The 23045-nt window shown below is 53.6% G+C and overlaps 4 protein-coding genes across 8 annotated transcripts in view; 1 reads left to right on the top strand and 3 right to left on the bottom strand.

Annotated features, from left to right (window-relative positions):
• The window catches only part of PNKD (PNKD metallo-beta-lactamase domain containing), a 60190-nt gene extending 58678 nt beyond the window's left edge, over positions 1-1512 (bottom strand). For 3 of the 4 annotated variants that reach the window (XM_086719608.1, XM_086719609.1, XM_086719610.1), the window contains exons 1-2: positions 1357-1512; positions 450-618 (exon numbers count right to left, since the gene is read on the bottom strand). In XM_086719608.1, the coding sequence (XP_086575734.1) occupies positions 450-618; positions 1357-1423 (236 nt within the window). In that variant the 5' untranslated portion in view covers positions 1424-1512. Of the gene's footprint in view, positions 1-449; positions 619-757; positions 1313-1356 lie in introns of those variants that run through there. The other variant, XM_086719612.1, reaches the window with a different exon arrangement.
• Positions 1513-1782: 270 nt separating this feature from the next.
• Positions 1783-7242, top strand: AAMP (angio associated migratory cell protein). Of its 2 annotated transcripts, none has more exons than XM_025912413.2 (11): positions 1783-1991; positions 2450-2608; positions 3276-3395; positions 4158-4297; positions 4551-4695; positions 4968-5051; positions 5387-5502; positions 5651-5754; positions 5907-5997; positions 6128-6282; positions 6778-7242. In XM_025912413.2, exons 1-11 carry the CDS (start codon positions 1871-1873, stop codon positions 6851-6853), a joined length of 1311 nt encoding a protein of 436 aa, XP_025768198.1. In that variant the 5' UTR covers positions 1783-1870; the 3' UTR covers positions 6854-7242. The 2 variants fall into 2 exon arrangements, with proteins under 2 accessions (XP_025768198.1, XP_025768199.1); XM_025912414.2 differs by having other exon boundaries at positions 1785-1991; positions 2453-2608.
• A 246-nt stretch (positions 7243-7488) lies between these two features.
• Positions 7489-14402, bottom strand: GPBAR1 (G protein-coupled bile acid receptor 1). The gene is made up of 2 exons (XM_086719614.1): positions 10352-14402; positions 7489-8679 (listed from the first exon to the last, which is right to left on the bottom strand). Exon 2 carries the CDS (start codon positions 8632-8634, stop codon positions 7642-7644), a length of 993 nt encoding a protein of 330 aa, XP_086575740.1. The 5' UTR covers positions 8635-8679; positions 10352-14402; the 3' UTR covers positions 7489-7641.
• Positions 14403-14558: 156 nt separating this feature from the next.
• Positions 14559-23045, bottom strand: part of ARPC2 (actin related protein 2/3 complex subunit 2) — a 28823-nt gene continuing 20336 nt past the window's right edge. Inside the window, exons 8-11 of the mRNA XM_086719617.1 lie at positions 19734-19860; positions 18151-18251; positions 17591-17691; positions 14559-15019 (exon numbers count right to left, since the gene is read on the bottom strand). Of these exons, the coding sequence (XP_086575743.1) occupies positions 14995-15019; positions 17591-17691; positions 18151-18251; positions 19734-19860 (354 nt within the window). The 3' untranslated portion in view covers positions 14559-14994. The remainder of the gene's footprint in view (positions 15020-17590; positions 17692-18150; positions 18252-19733; positions 19861-23045) is intronic.

The following is a 23045-nucleotide window of genomic DNA, read 5'->3' as shown; positions in this document are numbered from 1 at the left end:
CTGAGGTGCGGAAAAATATGTTAATGTCCCTCTCCTTTCTTTTTAATATTGACCAACAACACATATTAAGGCCAGAGTCAGATCCAAATAATGATGTATTGAACACCTTGTAGATGCTACTTATACACCTAATGTAATCTCACACGATCTCAATGAAAGATCTCAACTGGGTTTCACCCCAAGCTCCCAAAAGAGAGACTGAGGCCAGGGGCCCAAATTCACATCAGATTAGCTCAGCTTACTACACAGAAAGCCCACTGTCTCTCCAATTCCACATACTTTCCCAACTCCCCTGCCCCATTCCTCTGAGATTCCAGTCCTCACACCAAGCAATTCTGTCCCCACAACCTTGGATTCAACTCACCACCTGAAACTTAAGAGAAGTTTCTGGGTCCCTCCCTCCCCTGTGCCACTCCCCATTGGTGAGCAAAGAGTTAACTGAAACTCACCAGGCTAGTCCCACAGCTTTCATGGGGTTCTTGCCCCTCTTTCTGGGAATGTATTCCAGCTCAGGGGATAGGGGCTCAGGCTCCTCCTTGCACTCTGGGGAGCTGTGGCTTTGCAGCGCCCGGGTCCTGTTCTGGGAGGCCTTGTTAGCTGTGGCTCCTGAGAGGATCCCTGTGGATGGAAGGAAGAAAGGTCAGTAAGAGAGGATGAGAAGAAAGCCCGCGGGAGGAAGGGGAGTGACTGCAGTTTGGAGTAACAAGTGCCAGGGAGAATCCAAAGGGAAATGGGAAAATTGCCATCGAGGTGGCACCTTTGGAAGCCACTTCCACGTCACTGCAGGCTCATCACCCTGGTGCCAGGAGAACGAGCTTCGTTGTTCTTCATCTGCTCAGACGACAGGATGTGAAGGACTGCAGTGGGACTCACATAAGACGTATGAAGGAAATCCGAGAAAAAGGTTTTCAAACTGCAGAATGTTAGCACTGGGAGCTTAAAGGTAGTCTACTCCATCCCCTCATTTTATAGAAGAGGAAACCGAAGCCCCGAAAGATGAACTGCTTCGCCCAAGGTCAAACTGCTAATTATCCGGGGCTAGAACCCAAGCCTCCTGAATTCCAGGGCTCTTTCCTCTGCACTGCGGTGAGTGTGAAACACCTGGAGCGCGGGAGTCTAAAAGGCTTCCTCGGAGCTCCCTCTCGCAGCATGACCCTAGAGGTGTCGTGTAACTTGAAGGCAGGGGGATGGACTGGGTGACCTCTAGAGAGCATCTTTTAGCCCCCAGACTCTTTATGATCCTGCAGAGGGGTGCGGGCAGGAACCGACAGCCATGACCTCCTGCTATCGTTGGTCGGGATGTATAAAAAGGGGGACCCCCTGCAGTCCTGCCCTCCCCGGGGTCCCTCTCCTTACCCCGGAGGACGCGGGCATTTCTCGCCCCCCGGCCCTTCAGCGCCGTAGCAGCTACCACCGCCGCCATGTTCAGATCCCACCCCCCTTCACCGCGCTCCCCGCCGGGAATTGTAGTTTGCGTAAGGGGCCTCCCCCGCTCCTTCCGTCCTGCCTACAGACCAGAAACTACAACTCCCAGAAGCCCACGAGGGGACCCAGGAGAACTACTCTTCCCAGGAGACCCCGGAGGCGCGCACGCTCGCTTGTTTCCCTCCTGTTGGAGGCGGAGCCAGGCCGGGCGGAGTTTGGATTCTCTCTGCCACGCCCCGTCCCCGTCTCCCAACTCTGCCCTGTGATTGGTGAGTCAGCCAGTCAGCCCCCTTCGCTATTGGCCTAACGGCCGCCGCTCTTCCTGCCGGAGAGTCGCTTACGCCTACTTCCTCCCGGGAGGAGGGGCTCGAGTTCCGCGTCGTCGCGCAGAGCTGACTCTGGGAGGCGTTTGGGCCCAAAGAAGTGGATCGGCCGCTTGCGCCGCATGGAGTCCGAATCCGAGAGCGGGGCCGCTGCTGACACCCCTCCACTGGAGACCCTAAGCTTCCATGGTGATGAGGAGATTATCGAGGTGGTAGAACTGGATCCTGGTCCGCCGGACCCAGGTGAGAACTGCCGCTCCTCAGGCCGTGGGACAGGAGGAGCTCACCCCTGGCCCCTGACCCCTGCTTCCCCCCTCTCCCTTCCCCTCCCCACCGGTCATTCCTACCGACCTCCTTCGCCCTTCCTCCCTGCCCTACCCCCACACTTAGTTCTCAGGCCTGGCAGGGGTGGGGGTTCCCCTGACGCCTCCTCTGGCCCTTCCCCTCACACACCCCCTTCCCATCATCCCCTCGGTCCTCCCTTCTTACACTGTCTCTGGCCAACCCCAGGTCCTCAGACCTCTCCTGTCTTCCGTCCCAGATGCCCCCTCCTCCCTGCCGCTTCTCGCCCCCGCTTCACCCTGGCTGCCTGACCTCAGCCGACCCTCTTGCTGCACGCCAGCGTCAGGCCTCCCCACACCTCTCCCCTGCCCTCTTTCTTACTGCCTGCCGAGCCCCATCTTTTAACCCTCTCCCCGAAGCAGATGATCTGGCCCAAGAGATGGAAGATGTGGACTTTGAAGAAGAGGAAGAAGAGGAAGAGGGCAACGAGGAGGGCTGGGTTCTGGAACCCCAGGAAGGGGTGGTCGGCAGCATGGAGGGCCCAGATGATAGCGAAGTCACCTTTGCATTGCACTCAGGTAGGTCTCTGAGGAGATCCGTCAGAAACTCAGTGCAGGTGGGCATTTGAACATCAGACACCTGCTGTGTACGGAGCATTAGAAGGGACGTGGAGATGGGGAAACAGGAGGGCCTGGAGCTCACACTGTGTTGGAATGGGAGAGAGCGTGGCTCCTGAGCCAGCCGGGACACCTGGGTTCCCATTCTCCTGTGGCTGCTTACTGACTTACGATCTTTATTAATCTCTCTGGGTCTTAGTTTCTTTTCAGAAAATTACCCTGTTGTAAATTAGGGACGATAGTACCGTTTTGAGCGCATTTTATATAATCTTTTCCAATATTAGCTCTTAATAAGGTAAGTCACACGGTGCTGTCCCACTCTGTGCTCAGCCTGGTGGCAGCCCGTGCGGAGAACTGGAAGCCTTGCACATGTACACTCCTCTTGTCTATGCACGAGTCTGGGGTAGTGAAGGGGTCAGCCCTGGGGAGGGACTTGGGCTTGGCAAGCTTTCGGAGGGATTTCTCCAACAACCTGATGTTTGAAACTTCGAAGCACTTGGATGCGCCCTTCATTTCCAGGAGGATATACATGCTGCTTTGGGTGGAACGGGGTGGGCTTCCTGAAGGTTCTGAAGGACAGAACCTTAGCGGGGAGCCCTGTCCATTTACGGAATATCTCTTGGGACAGCATCCGTGTTTTGCGTGAGCCTGGACCCCAAGACCAACACCTTGGCGGTGACAGGGGGTGAAGATGACAAAGCTTTCGTGTGGAGGCTCAGTGATGGGGAGCTTCTCTTTGAGTGTGCAGGTGAGGGGCGCGGGTGAGGTCGTGTTCCTGTAGCGGTCTTAGGGGGCTAGCCTGCAGTGGTTGTGCACCCAGTAGCCATTTAGTGAGCCCCACTTTGTGCCAGCTCTGTGCTGGGCCTGAGGCTCTCAAAGCAGAGTAACTTTGTCTGTCTTGGGCACCGGGGAGGGAGCCACTGTTGGCCAGAGGAGGGTGGGAAAGGTCTGGGAGGAGGTAGCACTGGTGTGGGAATATTTATTTCTTTATCTGTTTCATTTAAGAACTTTTTTAAAGTTTATTTATTTATTTTGAGAGAGAGACGGAGACAGCGTGCACAGTGGAGGGACAGAGAGAGAGGGAGAGAGAGAGAATCCTGAGCAGGCTCTGTGCTGCCTGCGCAGAGTCAGACGCGGGGCTCGAACCCACGAAACTGTGAGATCATGACCTGAGCTGAAACCAAGAATCAGACGCTCAACCGACTGAGCCACCCAGGCGCCCTGGTGTGAGAATAGTTAGGCAGAGAGGAGGAGTGGGTATTTTGGGCAGAGGTGTGGAGTAGACAGTGTGGGCAGGACATAGGCCGGGCTAGGCATGGTTGAGTGGGAAGCCAGCGTTCGCCCCTGAGGAGATCTGGGGGTATCGACTCCTGGAGTGGCAGTGAGTTTGATCACCAGTTATGGTGGGGTGGTGAGACTCATTCTTCTTTTCTACCGAGCTGGTCCTTTGGGGGCGAGACACCTGGGAATCCTGATGTTTTCCTCTCTTTCTGCCTACTTTCTCTTGCAGGCCATAAAGACTCGGTTACTTGTGCTGGTTTCAGCCACGACTCTACCCTAGTGGCCACAGGGGACATGAGTGGCCTCTTGAAAGTGTGGCAGGTAGACACCAAGGAGGAGGTCTGGTCCTTTGAAGCAGGAGATCTGGAGGTGAGATCATCAGAGTGGTGTTCAGCTACGTGGGGCCTTGGGTAGAGAGTGAGAACTTGGGGGTCCGGTCTGGCCTTTACCAGACCAAGCCAGCTATAAGCCAGTGCGCTCCCAGGGTGCCTTGAGCAAGGGCGTCTGTGTCTGTTCCCTGTGCCGTCCGTGCTGACCTTGGAAGCAGGGGCAGCTTGGGTGGAGCTTATAGGACAGGCTCCTGGGTGGAATGGGGCGACAGGGTGATTTCCTCTCTGTCCAGTGGATGGAATGGCACCCTCGGGCACCTGTCCTACTGGCGGGCACAGCTGATGGCAACGCCTGGATGTGGAAGGTCCCAAACGGTGACTGCAAGACTTTCCAAGGTCCCAACTGCCCAGCTACCTGTGGCCGAGTCCTCCCTGATGGTGAGTCTTGGGTGCGGAGAGGTGGGATGCAGGTTTACTCACCTTCCTGGGCTCCTTCCCAAGCCATGGCCTGCAGACTCCAAGGCCTGCTGTCTGGAGCAGGGACCCAGGCCCCAGAGCAGGACCGCTTCCCTTTTCCTACCCCGAACTCGGTTTTCTCCACTCGTCCCTGGGGCAGCATCTGTTCCCTCACTTTCTCATCTCCCCGCCCCCCCCTTGCTGGGTGTGCCCGAGGGTGCTTTCTCTCTCCGTCTGTGCCTGTGGCCCTCCAGGGAAGAGAGCTGTGGTCGGCTATGAAGATGGCACCATCAGGATCTGGGACCTGAAGCAGGGAAGCCCAATCCATGTATTAAAAGGTATCCAAGGGGCGCCTGGGTGGCTCAGTCGGTTAAGCGTCCGGCTTTGTCTCAGGTCATGATCTCACGGTCTGTGAGTTCGACCCGCACGTCGGGCTCTGTGCAGACAGCTCAGAGCCTGGAGCCTGCTTCGGATTCTGTGTCTCCCTCTCTCTCTGCCCCTCCTTCCACTTGCGCTGTCTCTGTCGCTCTCAAAAATGAATAAATATTAAAATAAATAAGTAAATAAAAGCATCCAAGGCAGGGGAAGGGTTAACTGGGCCTCTGTGGAGAAGGCCTGGGGCAGGACTCAGGGGCCGGGAGGAAGACTGACTTAGCCATCTGCTCCATCCTAGGGACTGAGGGTCACCAGGGCCCTCTGACCTGTGTCGCCACCAACCAGGACGGCAGCCTGATCCTAACTGGCTCTGTGGACTGCCAGGCCAAGCTGGTCAGTGCCACTACCGGCAAGGTGAGTGCGACCTGGAGCCTGGCTGTTAGGCTCTGCTTTCTGTGTCTTCCTCTTCCTCTCTGATTATTCTCTCGGCCCCTTTCCCGTTGCCTTTCCGCCTTCCAGTCAGCCTTCCTCCGATCCTCTGATTCTCTCCTGTGACTTACAGGTAGTGGGTGTTTTCAGACCTGAAACCGTGGCCTCCCAGCCCAGCGTGGGAGAAGGGGAGGAGAGCGAGTCCAATTCCGTGGAGTCCTTGGGCTTCTGCAGCGTGTGAGTGAGAGAAAGGCCTCGGCCTGGAGCCAAAGGCAGCTGGGGAGAAGGGGGCTTGGCGAGAGGTGCCTGGGCCGGGGAACCGGGGAGGAGTGAAGAGTGCGCGAGTCCAGGTCCCTCTGCGAGCCTTCATGGTTCTCTTCTCTGCCCAGGATGCCTCTTGCAGCTGTTGGCTACCTGGACGGGACCTTGGCCATCTATGACTTGTCTACACAGACTCTCAGGCACCAGTGTCAGCACCAGGTACAGGCCGCCCGCAGCTATGGCTGTGGCTCTCTCTTCCCCTCCTCCCTCCGTGAGGCGGGTGGGGGCACACGCCTGTCAGCTTTCCCGCCCCTGACTTCCGCTGTGTCTCTGTCGTACCCTGGCGTAGTCGGGCATCGTGCAACTGCTGTGGGAGGCAGGCACCGCCGTGGTTTACACTTGCAGCCTGGATGGCATCGTGCGCCTCTGGGACGCTCGGACCGGCCGCTTGCTTACTGACTACCGGGGCCACACGGCCGAGATCCTGGACTTTGCCCTCAGCAAGTAAGTGAATTGGGCAAGGGCTAGAGTCTCCTTGTGTACTCGGAAGGTGGGAATAGCACATGGGGGGCCAGAGGGTCCTTGGGGTGCGGGAGGGGATTCCTGAGGGAAGCTGGGAGCCAAGGCCTGGTGGTGGCTTGTGAGGCAGAAGTGCTGGGCAGCCTGAGGGAGTTGTCACTTTGGGTTGACAGTGACGTACCCGGGGCCTCACGTCTCGGTTCCGGGGCTGAGGGGCGGGGATCGTCTCCCTCGCTGCTGCGGCTCTTTTCTGTCCCCTTACTGAGGGCTGATCCAAGTGTATTCTTGGATACAGTAAGGGGCTGACCCTCACTGATCCAAGTGTATTCAGTCGATGTGTGCCCAGCAGCCCAGCGCCAGGCACTACTGATCTAGAATTGAGGATGCACTGGAGGAGACCAGCCGAGGGCCTCTGGGTAGCAGGCTTGGGGCTAGGCCCCAGGTCATTCCGTCCCATCGACCTGTGCTTTCTGTCCACAGAGATGCCTCCCTGGTGGTGACTACGTCAGGAGACCACAAAGCAAAAGTATTTTGTGTCCAGAGACCTGACCGCTAATGGCTGCAGCCTCTGCTCTGTGTCTGGTGTTGAGGGGTGAAGGGAGAACCCCACCAGCAGAGGTGGTAGGGTATGAGGGAAGAGGAGGGGGGGCCTCGGACTACTTTCCAACCCCTTCAAACTGACTTGCCCCCCTGTCCCCTCTCTTAAGAGACCCACCCCTTGGCCCCCCCTACCCTCGCCCAGACCTGCGGACCCTTCAGAGGGGGGTCAGGCCTCTTTCTCTTTCACTTTCATTTGCTGGTGTGAGCCACGGGGGTGTGTGTTTGGACGTGGGGAGTAGGTCTCTGAGGTCCCCGTTCTTTCCCTTCCCAAGTCTCGGGGGGTGGAAAGGAGGAAGAGATATTAGTTACAGATTTTAAAAATGTAAATAAAATATACTTCCCAGAGATGGCGTGTGTGTGTGGATTTTGTGGCGCCTGGAAATGAGGAACCAGTCGGGGGCCTGTCAGGGTGAGATGCGCTGCACAATCTGCTAGATTTCGAGGTGTCTCAGCCCAGCCTCTCAGGCGGTGGCGAGTGCTCCCCTCCGGGTGACTCGGTTGCAGTCTCCCTCGATGCACGTATGGCTTCAGTTTTTCTGCTGCTGTCCCACCTGCCTCCTTTTCTGAGATGTGGAATGAGATAACCATAAACCGGGTGGAAGGAGCTTTATTCCGTCAGGGTGGGGTCAGATCAGGGCAGGTGTCTGATCCAGAGACGTGGGGACAGAGAGGAGATGAGAGGAGTTAGGTGCGGTGGCCGAGATGGACGGCTGCTTCTCGTAGGAGCGAGCGGAGGCCCTTCCCCTAGTTCAAGTCGAGGTCCACGCTGCTTTGGCTGCTGGTGTGGTAGGCAGTGCCGGGGCCGGGGCCGCCCTGGGAGGCTCTTCCCCGCAGCACCCGAAACCACCTCTGGGCAGCCGCCCTCCAGGGGGCCGTGTAGCGCTGGTCACCCAGCCCCATGGCCACGGGCACGGCCGCCGCACTGGCGCTGCCCAGCGAGATGAGGGACAACAGAGTTCCGGGCCCCAGCGGTGGGCGCTGCTCGTAGGCCAGGACCGAGAGGAGCAGGGTGGCCACGTAGGGCCCCCAGCACAGCCCGAAGAGCAGCGTGGCCCCGGCCTGCGCCCTCGCCTGCCTCCAGGTAAGGGCCCGGGCCAGGGCTGAGGGCGTGCCGCGGCACACTGCCCGCTCCAGGCGGCGGATGTCCTGCAGCTGGCGGTGGGCGGTGGCCAACACGCGGGCGCAGAGAAGGGCGGCAGCCCCCACGGCAGGCAGCAGGAGCCCGTAGACTTCAAGGTAGAGGTAGGGGGCTGGAAAGACAGCCTGGGAGCTGCAGTTGGCGCCGGGGGCCCAGTGGTTCCAGCCCAGAGCAGGCAGGCTAGCAAAGAGCAGGGGGCCAGCCCAGGTGAGGAGCAGGGCCAGCCGCGTGCTCCCGCGGGGCCGCAGGGGCCGCAGCACCGCCATGTAGCGTTCGCCGTGCACCAGCAGGAGGTTGGCGAGCAGGGAGAGGAAGGAGAAGTTGGGCGCCAAGTAGAGGAAGAGGCACGACCAGTAGCCCCGGCGGCTCTGGCTCCAGAGGCCGGGCAGCGTGGGCAGCGCCAGCCCGGTGAGCAGCCCGGCCAGCAGCAGGCTCAGGAAGAAGCAGCCAGAGGGTGGGCTGCGCAGGTGCCGGTCCCTGGCGATGCCCAAGGCCAGGAGCAGGTTAGCAGCGACGATGAGGCTTGCCAGGGCCAGGGAGAGCCCCAAGGCCCCCACGGGGATGGGGCTGGGCACCTCCCTGGTGCTGTTGGGTGTCATCTTGGGCCTGGGGACGGGGGAGGCCTGGAGCAGCCGCCAGCATGCCTGGATGGAAGACGGCAGCCAAAATTAGGGGGCGCTGCACATGCAACCAGAGGTTGCACACCCACAGACTGCGGGCCTTATCTTGTTTGCTGATACACATTTTTTTTTTTTTTTTCCATCAGTGGCTGATTAAAAAGTTACATAAAAATTCTTCTGGCTTCTCTTCAAAACTGTCCAGTAACAAGTATGTCCTGCAGGATAGCACCAGCTGGAGCTGACCAGCTCCCCATCCTGCCGTGTTGGCCATGGCTACTTTCCGTCTGACCCCCCTCGGGGCAGCTGTGTCTATGCCTCCGGTTAGACTGAAAAGCCAACCCACCCAGCCCCAGAGCCCCGAAGCATCTCTGGATCCACAAGGCAAGACCTCTAAATTAGCCAACAGGGAGGTCTGGCTGGCTTGTAGTGGTCTTCTGGCCGGCCAACAGTTGAGAGCCCCTTTCAGGCTGGGCTGGGGCCAGTGCTAGGGGTGGGTGCTAAGATAAAGGAGAGGGGTCCCTGTCCCTAGATGCTCACAGCCTGGTTGGCACCAGAGTATTAGGAGAGGGTGGGTTGCTGAGGGTTGCGGGGCGGGGGCAGGAGTGAGTCAGAGGCGGAGGCAAAGGCAGGGCTCGCTGAACGCTGGCGTTAGTGACAGGCCAGGGCCATGGGTGGCAGCAGTAAGCGGGGTGCTCTGTCCCTTGCATCGCCTGCCCTGCCCCTCGGCCATCTTTGTAGCTGGTTACAGCTCAATGAGCAGCCTCCGGGTAGGACTTCCAGCCCATAAACTTGACTCATCCGCACCACACTAGCAACAGGGCCCTTCCTGGAACTGGAGGAGGAGAGGAGGGAGAGTGAAGATGCCAGCAGCAAGGAGGACACCCCGCCACGCCTCGGGGAGCTGAAGCTGAGCCCAGAGGAGGGGCAGGGGGAGCCGCGGGGCAGGGCCTGGCCGTTCTGTGACTCTGATCTGTCCTTCTCCTTCCCTTTCTTGGCTCTGTGTTCTCGGCCCCCCTCCGACACCCCGGCTGCTGGGGCCACATCATGGGGAGGAAGAAGGGTCCTGGCCCCGGGGGAGCTCCTGCTGCTGTCAACCGGGGAGCAGCTGCTGTTGCTAGGATTAAGTCAACACAGAAAGGATTCCCAGCTGCCCCCACCCCCAGGTCATAGGAACCGAGGGCACCACCACCACCCTGAGCTCAGGAGATGCTGCCTTACTCCTCTTCCCAGTCCCCCTAGGCCTGCCAAGCCCCACCAGGCTGCTGCCCCGTTTCCCTCCCCTCAGCCTGTTTCCTCTTCCTCAGCCTCCCCCACCCCTACCCCTTTTCTCTACCCAGGACATCCTTCCCTCTCTAGCAGGCCCTTTGGTTTCTGTTCCCTTTGTCCCCGTGCCACCAACTCTATGAAACTCCACGAGACCTCAGGGTCCGGTCCTTCCAACCTGGACTCTGGAGCTCCAGCTCCCAAGGACTCCCCTGGCGTGAGTCCCCACCCCTCCTCCACCAGTGCAGCGAGAAAGGCAGGGACAACCCCAGGGCCACCTTCCCAGCACAGTGCTGGCCCCATGACCTGCACCCCCTGGAGGCTCTGGTGGCTTTGGCCAAGGCAATGGCCTCTGAGGATCGGGGGCTGAGGTGTCCAGAAGAGGTTGGGTGCTGGGTGGGGGCAGGGGGAGGGGAGGGGAGCAGCTACTCACATGGCTGTTGGGGACAGGTGTTGCTGGCCCGGTCTGGGCTTTCCTCAGAGTGTCAGGGAGCTGCTGCAGGCAGGCCCGCAGGGCTTCTGGGGCTGTCTGGTGTCCCGGCCGGTGAGGGCATGGTGCCTCCACAACCCGGGGACAGCAGGGCCCCGGGCTCTCTGCTGCCCAGGCTCTGCCCCTGCCTGGGTTCTGGAGGGATGGAGCCGGGGCTGGTGGGGCTCAGCCCGGCCCCGCCCCTGGGGGTGGGACCCGGCACACCCAGAGCTGCTGACTGCGAGGCCTTCCCCTCTGAGTCCAGTGCCCTCTCTCTGTCCTGTGCCAGCATGCCCCCTCTCCAGCAGCCAGCCATCTTCTACCTCAGGTCACCCAACTTGGAGCCATCATCCGCTAGCCTAGCTAATCTGAGAAATGCATCCCAGTTAATGAATAAAAATGGCTTTGTCCATCCCCCACTTCCTGTCCCAGCTAATACATTTACATTTTTATTTTATTTTTTAAACGTTTATTTATTTTTGAGAAAGAGCGTGAGTGGGGGAGGGGCAGAGAGGGAGGGAGACACAGAATCCGAAGCAGGCTCCAGGCTCTGAGCTGTCAGCACAGAACCCAACGCGGGGTTCGAACTCACGAACTGTGAGATCATGACCTGAACTGGAGCTGGACACTTAACCGACCGAGCCACCCAGGAGCCCCAATACATTTACATTTTTAACCCCCTGGAGTGGCCATCCAGCTGACAGCACTTCCAGCTCCATGTCTGATGGTGGCAGTGGCAGGGGTGTTTGGAACTTTGCTCTCATCCGATCCCTTTCAGCTTATAAAAGCCAGCCTTGCCTTCTAGAACCTGGGGTCAGCCTACACTTTTCTTAACTACTTTGAGTCAAGTTCTGGGCTATGAGGTAAAATGGCTCTGGGGGTGTGACACTGGGCAAGCTACCCCGGGGCCTCAATTTTCCCATCTGTAAAATGGGAACAAAGTAAAACCACCTCTCTGGGCTGCTGTGAGGAATATCACAGAGCAACATGTGTGGCTGCATATATTACAGTGCCTGACACTTAATGTGGGGTGGGGGTGGGGGTCTCAACAAATGATTCATTTCCTTCCACCTCCACGATGATTAAGAGGCATGAGCTAGTGTTGGCATCAGAAAGCCTGGGTTTGAATCCCAGAATCCTGGCTGGGATCCTTTTTTTTTTTTTTTTTCTTAATTTGTGTGAACTTGGGCAAAGTACTAAAGCTCTTTTGTCTTAGTTTCCTCATCTGTAGAATATATTGTGTTCACCTATTGTGAGACTAACCGAGATAATGTGTGATGAGGATGAAGCGCTAGGCACACCAACACACAATGAAAAGCAGCTGCTATTAACATCTTAGGATCTCTGCCCTTCTCTGCATGTCCCTTCCTCCAGCCACCTGTATCCTCTAAGAAAGAACTCTGTAGAGAAAGGCAGAAAGACAGCTCGCGAAAAGCAAGAAGGGAAGGGTGCTTTTGCTCCAGAGAGACACTGGGGAAACCAGGTACCGAAGAGGAAGGGCAAGTTCAAGGCTAGGAAGACAAGAGGCATGATGCTCCAATTTTCACTTGTATCAGGTGAGGTCTTGGGGTGCTGGAGAGAAGCCAGTTACACCCCCTTGAGGCCTGAAGTGGGAGGGAGCAGGGTGAAACTGCGAGAAAGCTGGAGATGAGCCATGAGGACAAAGACTTCCGTGCTCAAGAGCACAGGTAGACTGAGCCAGGGGACTTCTGTGCCCTTGGCGGGGGTGGTGGTGGGGTAGACCTGGGCTGAAGGCTGGGGGCCGAGGGGGTCTAGCTCTGCCAGTCCTGCACAGTGGTTGGGGGGACCTGGGGAGCAGAACTTCTGTTGGGACAAAAAGTGGGAGGAGGAAAGCATCCAGCCTCAAACCCATCCTCAAGGGAGCTGGCTGCCGGAGACTGGCTAACAGCAGCTGGCCCTCAGACCCACGCTATCTGGTCGAGCAGAAGTCAGAGGCTCTGGGAGAGTTCAGCCTGGGGCCTGGGCAGAAGTGGGTGTGGGGCCCCTCAAATACTGGATTGCCAGGAATAAACAGACATCTTTCTGTTCCCAGCCATGGCCTCCTCCCTACGAGATCCAGGATGTCTGTGTTTTTTCTCTGCTGCTTTGTCTAAACATTGTGTGTGGGATGACGTATGAAGGGGACATCTTAGGCCATGGGAGCTGGGAAGCCTGGGTTCTGTCCCCACTCAGCCCTCTCTCTTCCTTACTGGACCATCCAGTCCTTCTCTGCTTCCCCATCAATCTCTGGCCCGGACTCATCCCCAGCCTCTCCTAGGCCCACAGGAGGGCTCTGGTACAGGTGGTTTCCAGATGCTTCATTCCAGCTGCAGGCTGGAGAGCCCTCTTCGTGGTCCTCATTCTTTTCCTCAGGTAGAGCCTAGGTCAAGGGGCCAAATCCCACCAGGGAATCCTCCTGGGCCTCCTCCGTTCACTCTATCCCTTGGGATATTTGAAGCTCTTTGCTGACCCTCGGTGCCTGGGACTGGGTGGATGCGGTATGCGAGGGCTGGGGGTACTAACTGGATGAATGGAAGTGACAGGGCACTGGGGTTTCCTGGACCCTGGCTGGCCTCCAGAAGCCGCTGTCAAAACTTCACTCCCTGTAGACAAGAGCAAACGAGCCCTTGGGAGCCACCGGGCTTAATCCTGGCCAGGATCTTGGCCTCAGAAAACCCTAAGTCAGGTCTACGGGCAGAAGAAACCCTGGTCCTTCCTGTTAGGGTTAAACCAGATTCTCCATGGCTCCCTAAAAGCCACAGACACTGGTGACTTTAGGTGATCTCCAAAAGGGGGTAGCATCGCTTGAACTCAAAACAGCCCCCAGAGCAGACCCAGGCTTGGGTCTTTAGCCTCACTGTTGAGACGGTCTTAACTTCCAAGGAGACCAAAGGGAACTGAAATGGCAACTAAGTGCCAGTTGCCCGTAAGAGGGCTGCTGCTGCAGTCAATAGGTGTTCCGCCCACCAGAAACAGGTGACAAGGGCCCAGTCCCACCAGGGCCAGCAGTCCGCAGGGCCCACATTTGTTGGGATGGGCACTTAGCTACGTCCTGAGCTAGGAGTCCTGATTCAGTGAAGTCCAGATGACTGAATGACACGTAGCTTTCAGATTTCTTCACTGTGACCACAGTTAAGAGGACGTTTTTCGTGTATACAACTAAAACACAACCCAAAGTCAGTACTTACCCTTAAGAAATGTCGTGCACTCCGATCCATGCCATCCCATTAAAAATGCTGGTGATGAAGTTACACACATGAGAGGCACACACAGAAACACACAAGGCACACATATACACACGTGTGCATGTGCATGAGAATGGCCGGGACTGTGTCTATGACCTCGTCCTGGTGGTGACACCTTGCTAAAGTCCTACGAGATGTTGCCACTAGGGGGAGCTGGGTGAAGTGTATACAGGATTTCTGTATTGCTTCTTGTAACTGCGTATGAACCTACAATGATCTCAAGCCCATCTAGGAAATAAAAAAGTCAGGAGTTCACAATTCATTAATGGGTCTCAAACCAGTTTGAAACGTACAGCACTAGGTGGAGACAAGTTAGAAGGGAAAGCAAAAAGCTAGAAACCATTTGGCTGGCCCTCAGATCATTTCAGGTACTCAGAAAATTCTCCTGATAATTCTTTACCAAGCAAGCTTTCTGAACTGATTTTATTTTGGGGATCAGCATACTTTGCTAGGCTCTCTACTGTTAGGTGAGCATCTCCCAAAGTGAATTTTGTGGAGGGCCCGTCTTTTGGGTTGTTGTGTGAGAAGAGAAACGGTGGCCAGTTGGTCTGCATTAAGTCCACACCTTGATACCCATCAATGTCCTGCAGAAGAACACAGGCCATGGAACACATTCTGGGAATGCTGTGCATTACTCATGATAAGAGTAAGCCAGAAACACTTTAATGTAACTGTCCCTGGCCCAGTAGCTTCTTGGCCGCAGCCAGACAGACTTAGTAACAAAGCTATACAGGAAACAGGTTCAAGTTTATTCAGAAACGCCAACCAAGAGCTCACTAGCCAGCCATTCTCTCTCTCCTCTAAGGCGGGCCGAGGCACTCCTGAAAGTAAGGTTTTCCAGATTGGGTTTGTAGGCTCAAGGGTAGTGCCACGTGTACCCTCCTCTCTCTTTTGGACTCAGTCTAGAAACCCAGCAAATTCTCACGTAAGATAGAAAGATTTTCTTTATTAATGACCCCAACCGTATTCCTTTAGATACAGGAGTTTTGAACTCAAATACTTAGGAGAAAACAAGTTAAGATTGCATTATCCTGCAACTCATTACCAGTAACATATTGCAAAGCGAAACAGCTTGGAAAACAGGGGGGAAGCCAAGGAGAGTGAGGGAGGGAAGATAAAGAAAAGGAATTAAGTTGATCAAGTGGAATTCTTTTTTTTTTCTTTTTTTAATTCTTGAGAACTATGAAGTCCTTGCAAGCACAGCTCGTTTCTGCAGATTATTTTCCAAACGTGTACAAAATGGAACCAAAACGGAGAATCCCTTAAGAACCTGAAGAGGTGCAACGGTAAAAGCTACGATTATCCAGTAGCAAGTGTTCCAGCCTTCAGTTGCCAGCCGCCTCCTCTTCCCGTTCCCAAGAGTTAGCGGGATGAAAATGTCTTCCCCCTTCAAAAGCAGAGAGAAGCGTGAGGGTTTCTGGGTCCCCTTTCCTGCCACCCCACACTCCTGGACTAGGGATGACATCCCAGAGAGAGGACGTAGGACCTCTAGGCCCGGAACAAGACCCAGCTCAGAGAGTTTCGTCAGCTCTTCGTGCTGAATACTCTGGGGTCCCGGGTAGCATCTGCGCCAAGCCCACAAGGGCATTAAATGTACCAAGTGAGATGGGAGGATCCCTTGCCCACAATTTCTGGACGGCCTAGACCAACCTGAATCTCAGACTGGGCTCAACCCTCTTCTTGGTCGAGAGCTCAGGCTCCTCCTGCACAGCTTGTACCTTTTCGGGCTCGCGGACAGCAGTCCCTTAAATTTTTCACCATGGGAGCAAGATGCTCAAACTTTCCAAGTACAGGCACTTTGTGTTGCCATGTGGGGCCATACCCCAGGGTTACAGAACACTCGCCTGACGTTAGGCTCCTGAGTCCTGGTGCTCTGTACTGTCCCACCTGGTATTTCTCCGAAGGGCCAGCTTTGGGAACAGGCTGGTTCCCAAAGACAGAAGTTATTTGGTAAAGCAGCCTGGAAGCTGGGGTTGAGAACGATGGAAAACTGGGGCAAAGATATGGGGGCTAAAATTTCCTGCCTTGAACATCTTACCCCAAAACGAAACCATACTTTATCAGCCCCCGTCTCCCCCCGCCGTGCAAAGCTCATGAGTGTTCGATTCTGGCAGAGAGCACCATGGGGCAAGGACATGTACAGTTGGCTTCTGAGCCAGGCCTGCCATCCTGTTCCATGCAAACCCTCCTTCTCTGCTGTGTGTGAGGATCCTGGCTTCTTCTACTCATCCTTAGTAACATGATCTGGTTTTCAGCCTGGATGCGGTTGTTAGCCTCCCCCTCCCCTTTCTGAAGCCCATCTCTGCTAGAGAGAGATCACAGGACAGAAAAAGGCAAAGCTGCTCTTCGTGTGTCCCAGGAAGGAGACTCACAGATAACTTGGGAGCTGCTCCTGCCCCAGCCCAAGACAGGTGCACTTGCTCTGTGGCAACCGCAAGGCCACCTGCCAGTGGGGCCAGAGGGGAGGGGAGGGGAGGGGAGAATCCCTGTGGGGAGACACTGGGCGGTGGCTGCTTTGGTGGGCTCTTCTGACCAGACAAGAGATTACTGGGCCGAAGATGGCACAGGCAGCTCCATGACTGACTAGTTACAGAGCCGAGCCGAGCCTCCGCTGTGCCTAGCTGCCAGTTTAGTCTCTCCACTGGCCCTGAAAACGGCACAGAATCAGCTGCCTCACACTTGAGGTCACCAAAGTGGTGCCTGGTGAGAAGAGTAGTCCCATGGAAAGTGGGATGGGGGGGGGGGGGAGCGGGAAGGGGAACTTGTAAACCCCAGGAGGGAGGCAGGGTTCTGGAGGGGCAGCAAGAGTATGTGTGTTCCAGGACACATACCCTCCCCACTGGATTTGTTTTGCCCATTTTAGGCCCTGCCGTGAAGCTGCAGGGTAGAAGGCATAATGCTGCCATTTTGTAACCAGAGCATCTGGACGCCTCTCTGGAAGCAGAGGATCCAGCTATAGGTTGAACACCCCTCCTTAGGCTCTGGGCAGGAGGTGCAGAGCTACTACAGAAGAGAGGCCTTGGGTACCAATTTCATGAGATGGGCAGCCCCTAAGCCTTTGCCTAAAGAAGTCAGGAGTGACTTCAACTGCCTGTATTGGTGACTGGAGATCCTCTGCTCAGGTACCAAGAGTCAGGCACCTCTCTCATCCTGTCAAGTGGCAGCAGAAACTAGTCTGGCAGGAGAGGCCTCACATGTCAGGGGAGGGGACCTGGGGTCCTATGCACACCACACCTGCCAAAGGTCACCCCCAAGAGAACCAGGTGTCGGCAAATGCACTGGCTTCGAGGGGTACGCGGAAGCTTCGTTCGCCTCCAGACTTGCGTTGAACGGGCACAAAGGTTGGCAGATGAGCACCTGTTACCTTATCTTGAGAACAGGATCACCTAAGCTTCAGCAGAAGGGGAACTAAGACCTGACATTTTGCCCACAGACCTCAATCTCTAGCTAGGCTCTAGGGCACACTGACTCTCCTGCACACAGGGCCAACACTGGAGCGCCAGTCCACATTTCCATCTCAGAGACAACTTCGTCTTCATGCAAAATTCCTGCTGAGAAGCAGACCAGGGGATCAAAACACTGAGTGGGCGGCTCCAGACCTATTCACTCAACTCAACGTCCTTAAGCAAATCTCTCCATTTTTCCAGGCAGACCTTGACAGGACAAGACTGCCCAAGGAGAACACAGCTATCTCAGTAAAAAGGTCCCTCTGTGCGTCCCCTAGCTGCCATTCTCCTAGCTCACAAAGATGTGGAAACAAGGGAACGCAGCCCAGCCCCGTCAGAAGTGAAAACCTGTCCACTGCATCTTTAGTCAGTCAGGTGGCTACAGGCCCCATCCTGCCTGCTTCACATGTAGCTGCTGCCCAGACACCTGGAGCACCAGGTCTCCAACACCATTTCCCTCTCGGTGAGATTAGGAGAGGATGGCAGTCCTGCTGGGAGGCTGCCCTACTCACGTGATTGTTTTCATTTCTTTTTTCTCGGCATCTGGGCGTGCACGGTTCAGCACCTTGAGGAAGTCAGATGTTTTTGCCCGCATACGTGTGTGAATATAGGCCTGGAAACAAGCACAATGGATACTGAAGCAGTCGTGTTCTAGAAAGACAGCTTTGCTTTCAGTAGAAGTTATCAGGAAGGTTTGGGAACATATGCCTTACGAGCGACATAAGGTCATGCAGGGAAGCAGGAGGGCAACTCTTCCTGGAGACAGAGATTCATCTCTTTACTATGGGGAAGAGATGGAAGAAAGGCCATGATTATCTTAAAGTCTCTAGGACCATCAGGGTTCATAGCAACAGGCTGGACTCCAGGAATGACTTTTTTTTTTTTTTTTTTTTTAAGTAAACTCTATACCCAGCATGGTGCTCGAACTCACGACCTCAAGATCAAGAGTCACGTGTTCTGCCGACTGAGCCAGCCAGGTGTGCCCCACACAGAAATGATTTTTTATGTTATTAACTCTGGTGGAGAGAACTACCTGGTGCATAGGAGCGAAGGTGCTGTGGTCCCTTCTCACCTTAGAGCACTTGATGTGGTAGTGCAAATAGTCCCGGAACGTGTGGATCAGGTTGATGGTGTTGTCTCGAGCGTTGGCATTGGTGTGGCGAGGGAACAGCACTGTGGGTGGGGGCACAAATAAGGCGTCCGGGTGTAACAGCAAGGCCAAAGAGATAGAAGGTCAGAGCCTACAGCTGGCTCCAGCCTCTCCCTGCCTAGTGCAATGCACTTGTATCCTCCTCCTTCAGACGAGGAAAGGATAAATACCACAACCAGGACAGGTACCAGTGAGTGCAAATGCCGGAAGTCAAGAAAAATGGAGGAGGTCAATGGTAGAAAACCAGGGCTCCCCAGAAAAGGGCTTGGTCCCGGGCATCACTCCAGGTCTGGATCCCATCCTGTGGCCGTGCATTCTGGAATCTGTCCCCACCTGCTGGCTCCTGCCTCTGCAGCACAGCAGCCTCTTTAGGTGATACTACAGGCAATCTGGGGGGTACTTTAGAGAAAACACTTCACCTTAAGTGATCATGATCAGCAAACAAAGCCTGCCTGTCCTACGTCCCCGGGTGCTGCGGTACAGTGAGCCCAAAGGAACTCGTTTCCAGAGAAGATTCTGTGGTCCTGTGGTGAAAACTAGACACGAAGCCCTAAGGGCCTCAACCCTCTCGATGGGCACGGCAGAAGTTGTTTCGGCTAGGAGATGAGGAAAGCCCCTCCCTCGGCACTATAAGCTGAAGCCTCGCCCTCTGCACCCCTCCCTTTGGCTTCCCAGAATCCTCTCCGTCTCTTCCACCTACTCTACTCCGTGGTCTTGGGAGCAATAAAATCCTCCAAGTATGAGGTTTTGGTAGAATGCAAAGGAATGCCTCATAAGAAAGGGTAGGCCCTCTGTGTCAATTTACCTTGAAAAGAAACAAATAGCAAAACAAGAGGTAGTAACACTACAGGGCACAGAATCTAAGATGCCAACAATTTTAAGTCTACCCTCAGTTTATACACCATAAAGAGAAAGGCTGCCAGCTAAACTGTGTGGCATGCACGAACTCCAAGCTGCATCCCAACCTCAAAGACAGTAACATGAAAAAAAGCGGAGCTCAGTTTTAATGAAATATGGTACGTGAGTGGGCTCATCACCAATAAACGGGTACACCTTCAGTATGGAGGGGACTTAAACTTCATAAAAGGCAACATTTTAGTGGCATCAGGTGCAGTGAATGAGCTGTTATTCTGCACTATCAGCTACAATAATGAGCCGGCTCACTGGTCTAGAGCGACTGTGAGAAGGGAAGGCTTAAATTTCTTCAGTGGAGTAAGTGAACTCCAGCCAGGCTGGAGTTCTGGCTTAGAAATGCCAAACGACTGAGAACTCCCAGTCGGCTACTCAGCAATGCTTGTGTGGTCCCAACTCACAACACTTGACACCAACAGGAAGAAAAGAAAATGATTACGGTACACCTTCCTGCAGCCACAGCAATGGCCAAAAACGACGTGGTACGCCTGCTTTCGCCCCTTTTACATTTTAACAAAGGTCTGTCTGGGTTTTGGCATCCTGCAGTGTGAATGCATCAAAGGCTCCCAGCCTCAGCATCCCACCCTGCTTACCGAAGGTAATATAGCCAATGTTGTCACCCACGGCAGCGTCGGTATCTTTCAGCTCCAGAGGTGGTTCCCTGTGGCTAAAGAGGACCTGTGGGGCTGTGTGGCTGGCTCTGCGTCCTTCTTTGAACTCCTGCCGGGAAGAAGCACAAAGCAACCAGAAGAGAATCTGAGGTAAGATGAGTGGCGACTCATGCGATGAGGTTGGCCCCGTGGGGTGTGACTGGCAGATAGCTAAAAATAAACACCTAATATGAAATATTACAAGTGCTGGCTGCTATCAATGCGATTTGGACTCAAAAAGGAGATCACAGAGTATTTAACAAGTCGGATCTTCAAAATGTGATGAGAGCATTCTTAATCCCTTTTCCTTTCTCTTGTTTTGGAACCACATATGCAATAAAAGTGTATCTGAGACTACACAGACAACAAACTGCAAAGCATGAGAGAACCAGATTACATTTTAGGATTAAGGACTAATGCATATTAGTTTCTTTAGATTTAATGTGAAGAGTTTATATTTTTCAGGAAATCTTTAAAATTTCAGGGTGCATGGAACCTAGGCTCTAGCTTGGTTAAGACCCAAGATGAAATCTTAACTCCTTTCATCTCTGTGTGAAAGCCTCTTATGAGCTGACCCATTTCTCACCCCTCCTTACCCCATCTCCACTTCTTCCAGTTTCATGACTATCATGCTTTCTCAGGGCTCTGGGCCTTTGCACAAGTCCTATTTCATGGAGGCATCTTAGACTGTTACTATTTAGAATCCAGAAATCAGCACTTCAGATTAAATGTAAGCCCTTCTTGGGGGCAGAAGACAACGGAGTTAAAGAAGCTGAGTTGTTTTAGGGTATACTGACAGGAGGAGGCTGTGCGACATGAGAAATGAAAGCCTGATTGTTAATTCTGGTCTTGAATGGCTATGGACTCGCCCACCACCACTGTGCATAAGGACTTATTCCCCTTAACAAAATGTACCCATCCTCATCAAACGACAGGAAAATGACTGAGGATGTAAAAACCAGGCCATTCCCCCTATGTTCTAATCTCTATAATCTCCAAACCTCAAGCTTCTCTGACACACACATTCCCGTGTACACAGGAAAATGACACAAGGCATTCCTGTCTCAACCCAGATGTGCAAGAACAGAGCCAGATTTTCCAGCCATGCCAGTAAAACAGGGTGATCCAAATCCAGAGTGATAACAGAAGAATGGAACCAAGGGCTATGTACATCCACAGTTCTAGGAGTACTGAAAGCATGTTTATACAGCTGTTTGGTCTGCAACACTCTCCTACCGCTGCTCAGATATGGTCTCTTCTAACACGCCATCTCTAACACACGTGGGGAGCTGGCTGCTATCTTGTTGGGAGGTCCCGTGTCTTCTCTCTAAGCCTCGACTCTGACACTTTACTAGTCACTAATGCGTCTGGCTTCCCTAAGGGGCTATAAGCTCCACAAGCCAGGGATCTTTATTACTCTGTATCCATTCCTCTTCCTTCAAAGAGGCTGGACAGCACATGGCTTGCTGAGTGAAAAAGCAAGCACTTCTACTCTAGCTGACTTACTGCTGTCACACTGGAAAGGAAGAGATGGGGACTAATACAGCAAGCCCGCAGCAAATTAATGGCAAAAGAAGGGTAACACCTGAGGAGTTTTAATGCCCAGTCTGGAATCTCGCCTGTTCCACCACCCTGCCTCCTGAGCTGGCACTGCTTGGCTTCTAAAGGTTGGTGGAAAATAAACTAACATAGCTAGATTAGGTTACTCTCTTGTAGATTTTGTTCCTCAAAGGAAAAATATTTGGAGAGGTAAGGAAGGAGTCAAGATCATTCAAATGGTAATTCCTAAAGCAAAGCTTCTGAGGTTACCCTTCTCTAGAAAACACTTTTCATTCTGCAAAGGGTTTGGGAGGTTTTCTAACTTCTACTATTTTTACTCTTTAGCTCCAGGGGAAAAAACAGAACAGGTAATAACTGCTGGCAATTTCTTGTGTTCAGTAAGCTTCTTGAAGGCTCCAATTCACTGGTACCTGTGGCATTCATAACCCGATGGGGCGTGTGTAAACCTGCGGTGACTTATTAGCATTTCATCAGTTCTGTATAGGTAAAGCAATACATTCAAAATTTGGGTGAGGATACTCCCATGTGGGGAACTACCCTTTGGCCAACTTTGTGTCTTTGTTGCTCCTCTGTGCTCTCTCTTAAATAATACCTAAGAAACAATCAACCGACCCACCCAGTTCTCCTTTTTCTTTTCTAAATGCTTATTTATTTTGAGAGAGAAAGAGAGAGACAGAGAGGGAAGGAGAAAATTCCAAGCAGGCTCCAGGCTGTCAGTGCAGAGCCTGACCACCATGAGATCATGACCTGAGCCGCAATCAAGAGTCAGATGCTTAACTGACTGAATCACTTTCCTTTTTCATTAGGGTCTTTGTTAAGTGCACGTCAGCAATGCCGCCTCTTTTTTTCCCCCTCCAACTAGGATGTCTTTTGAATATCACAGTATCATTTCTCTCTTCCATCAAAGCATGATTTATCATAGCAAGTTCAGAGTAAATCCAAATATATACAGAAATTGAGTCCTGTAAATGATAAAAAGCAGCATCTTAAATCGGTAGTATAAACATGGGCCTTTAAACAACTGCTGAGACCAGTGGGTGGCCATTTAGAAAAAAAAGATGGACCCATCTTTCATACCATATGCCAGGAGAAACTCCAAACATAATCAAAAGATCATGTGTAAAATATGAAACTGTAAAAATACTAGGAAAATAATACAGGTAAACTTTACAATCTTAGAGTAGGAAAAAGTGTTTCCAACAAGGACTCAAAATCTAAAAGCCACAGAAGAGATTCAACTCTGTGAAAATAAACTTCTGTGTGAGGGAAGAAAAACCCATACACTCTAATGACAAACTGGAAAAAATATTTGTAACTCTTACCATAGATAAAAAGGCTAATCTCTCTAGTATAGAAAGAAATGGGGATTAGTAACCCAATAGAAAAATGGGTAAGGGCATAGAGACACCTCAAAGGAAAAGAAAAACAGACTTCAACAGAAGAAAAGATATTGGACCTCGTTCACAAGAGAATATAGATACCATTTTTAAACCGATCAGATTGGCAGAAATCCGCAAGTCTGACAACATACTCTGGGAAAATATGCATCGTAGGTGGGAGGGAAAAGGGTACAACCTCCGTGGAGGTTGGCAATATCTACCAAAATTACTGACTTTGACTCAGTGCTCCCGGTACAGGAAAATATCCTACAGCTATCACCACACAGGTATCCATGTAGAAAGGGTCCTCAACATA

The sequence above is a fragment of the Puma concolor genome, chromosome C1 (genome assembly GCF_028749965.1).
Source record: "Puma concolor isolate L17-30 chromosome C1, mPumCon1.1.hap2, whole genome shotgun sequence".
NCBI classification, from domain to species: domain Eukaryota; kingdom Metazoa; phylum Chordata; class Mammalia; order Carnivora; family Felidae; genus Puma; species Puma concolor.
The sequence above is the reverse complement of the archived record's forward strand: the minus strand, read 5'-3'. Positions and strand labels throughout refer to the sequence as shown.

What these genes read in the sequence shown, in the direction of transcription:
- AAMP (XM_025912413.2), top strand. Translation starts at nt 1,871, where the DNA reads ATGGAGTCCGAATCCGAGAGCGGGGCCGCTGCTGACACCCCTCCACTG. An exon ending in TCAGTGCCACTACCGGCAAG is followed by an intron (nt 5,503 to 5,650) that starts GTGAGTGCGACC and finishes TGTGACTTACAG; the next exon opens with GTAGTGGGTGTTTTCAGACC. An exon ending in GGCACCAGTGTCAGCACCAG is followed by an intron (nt 5,998 to 6,127) that starts GTACAGGCCGCC and finishes ACCCTGGCGTAG; the next exon opens with TCGGGCATCGTGCAACTGCT.
- GPBAR1 (XM_086719614.1), bottom strand. Translation starts at nt 8,634, where the DNA reads ATGACACCCAACAGCACCAGGGAGGTGCCCAGCCCCATCCCCGTGGGG.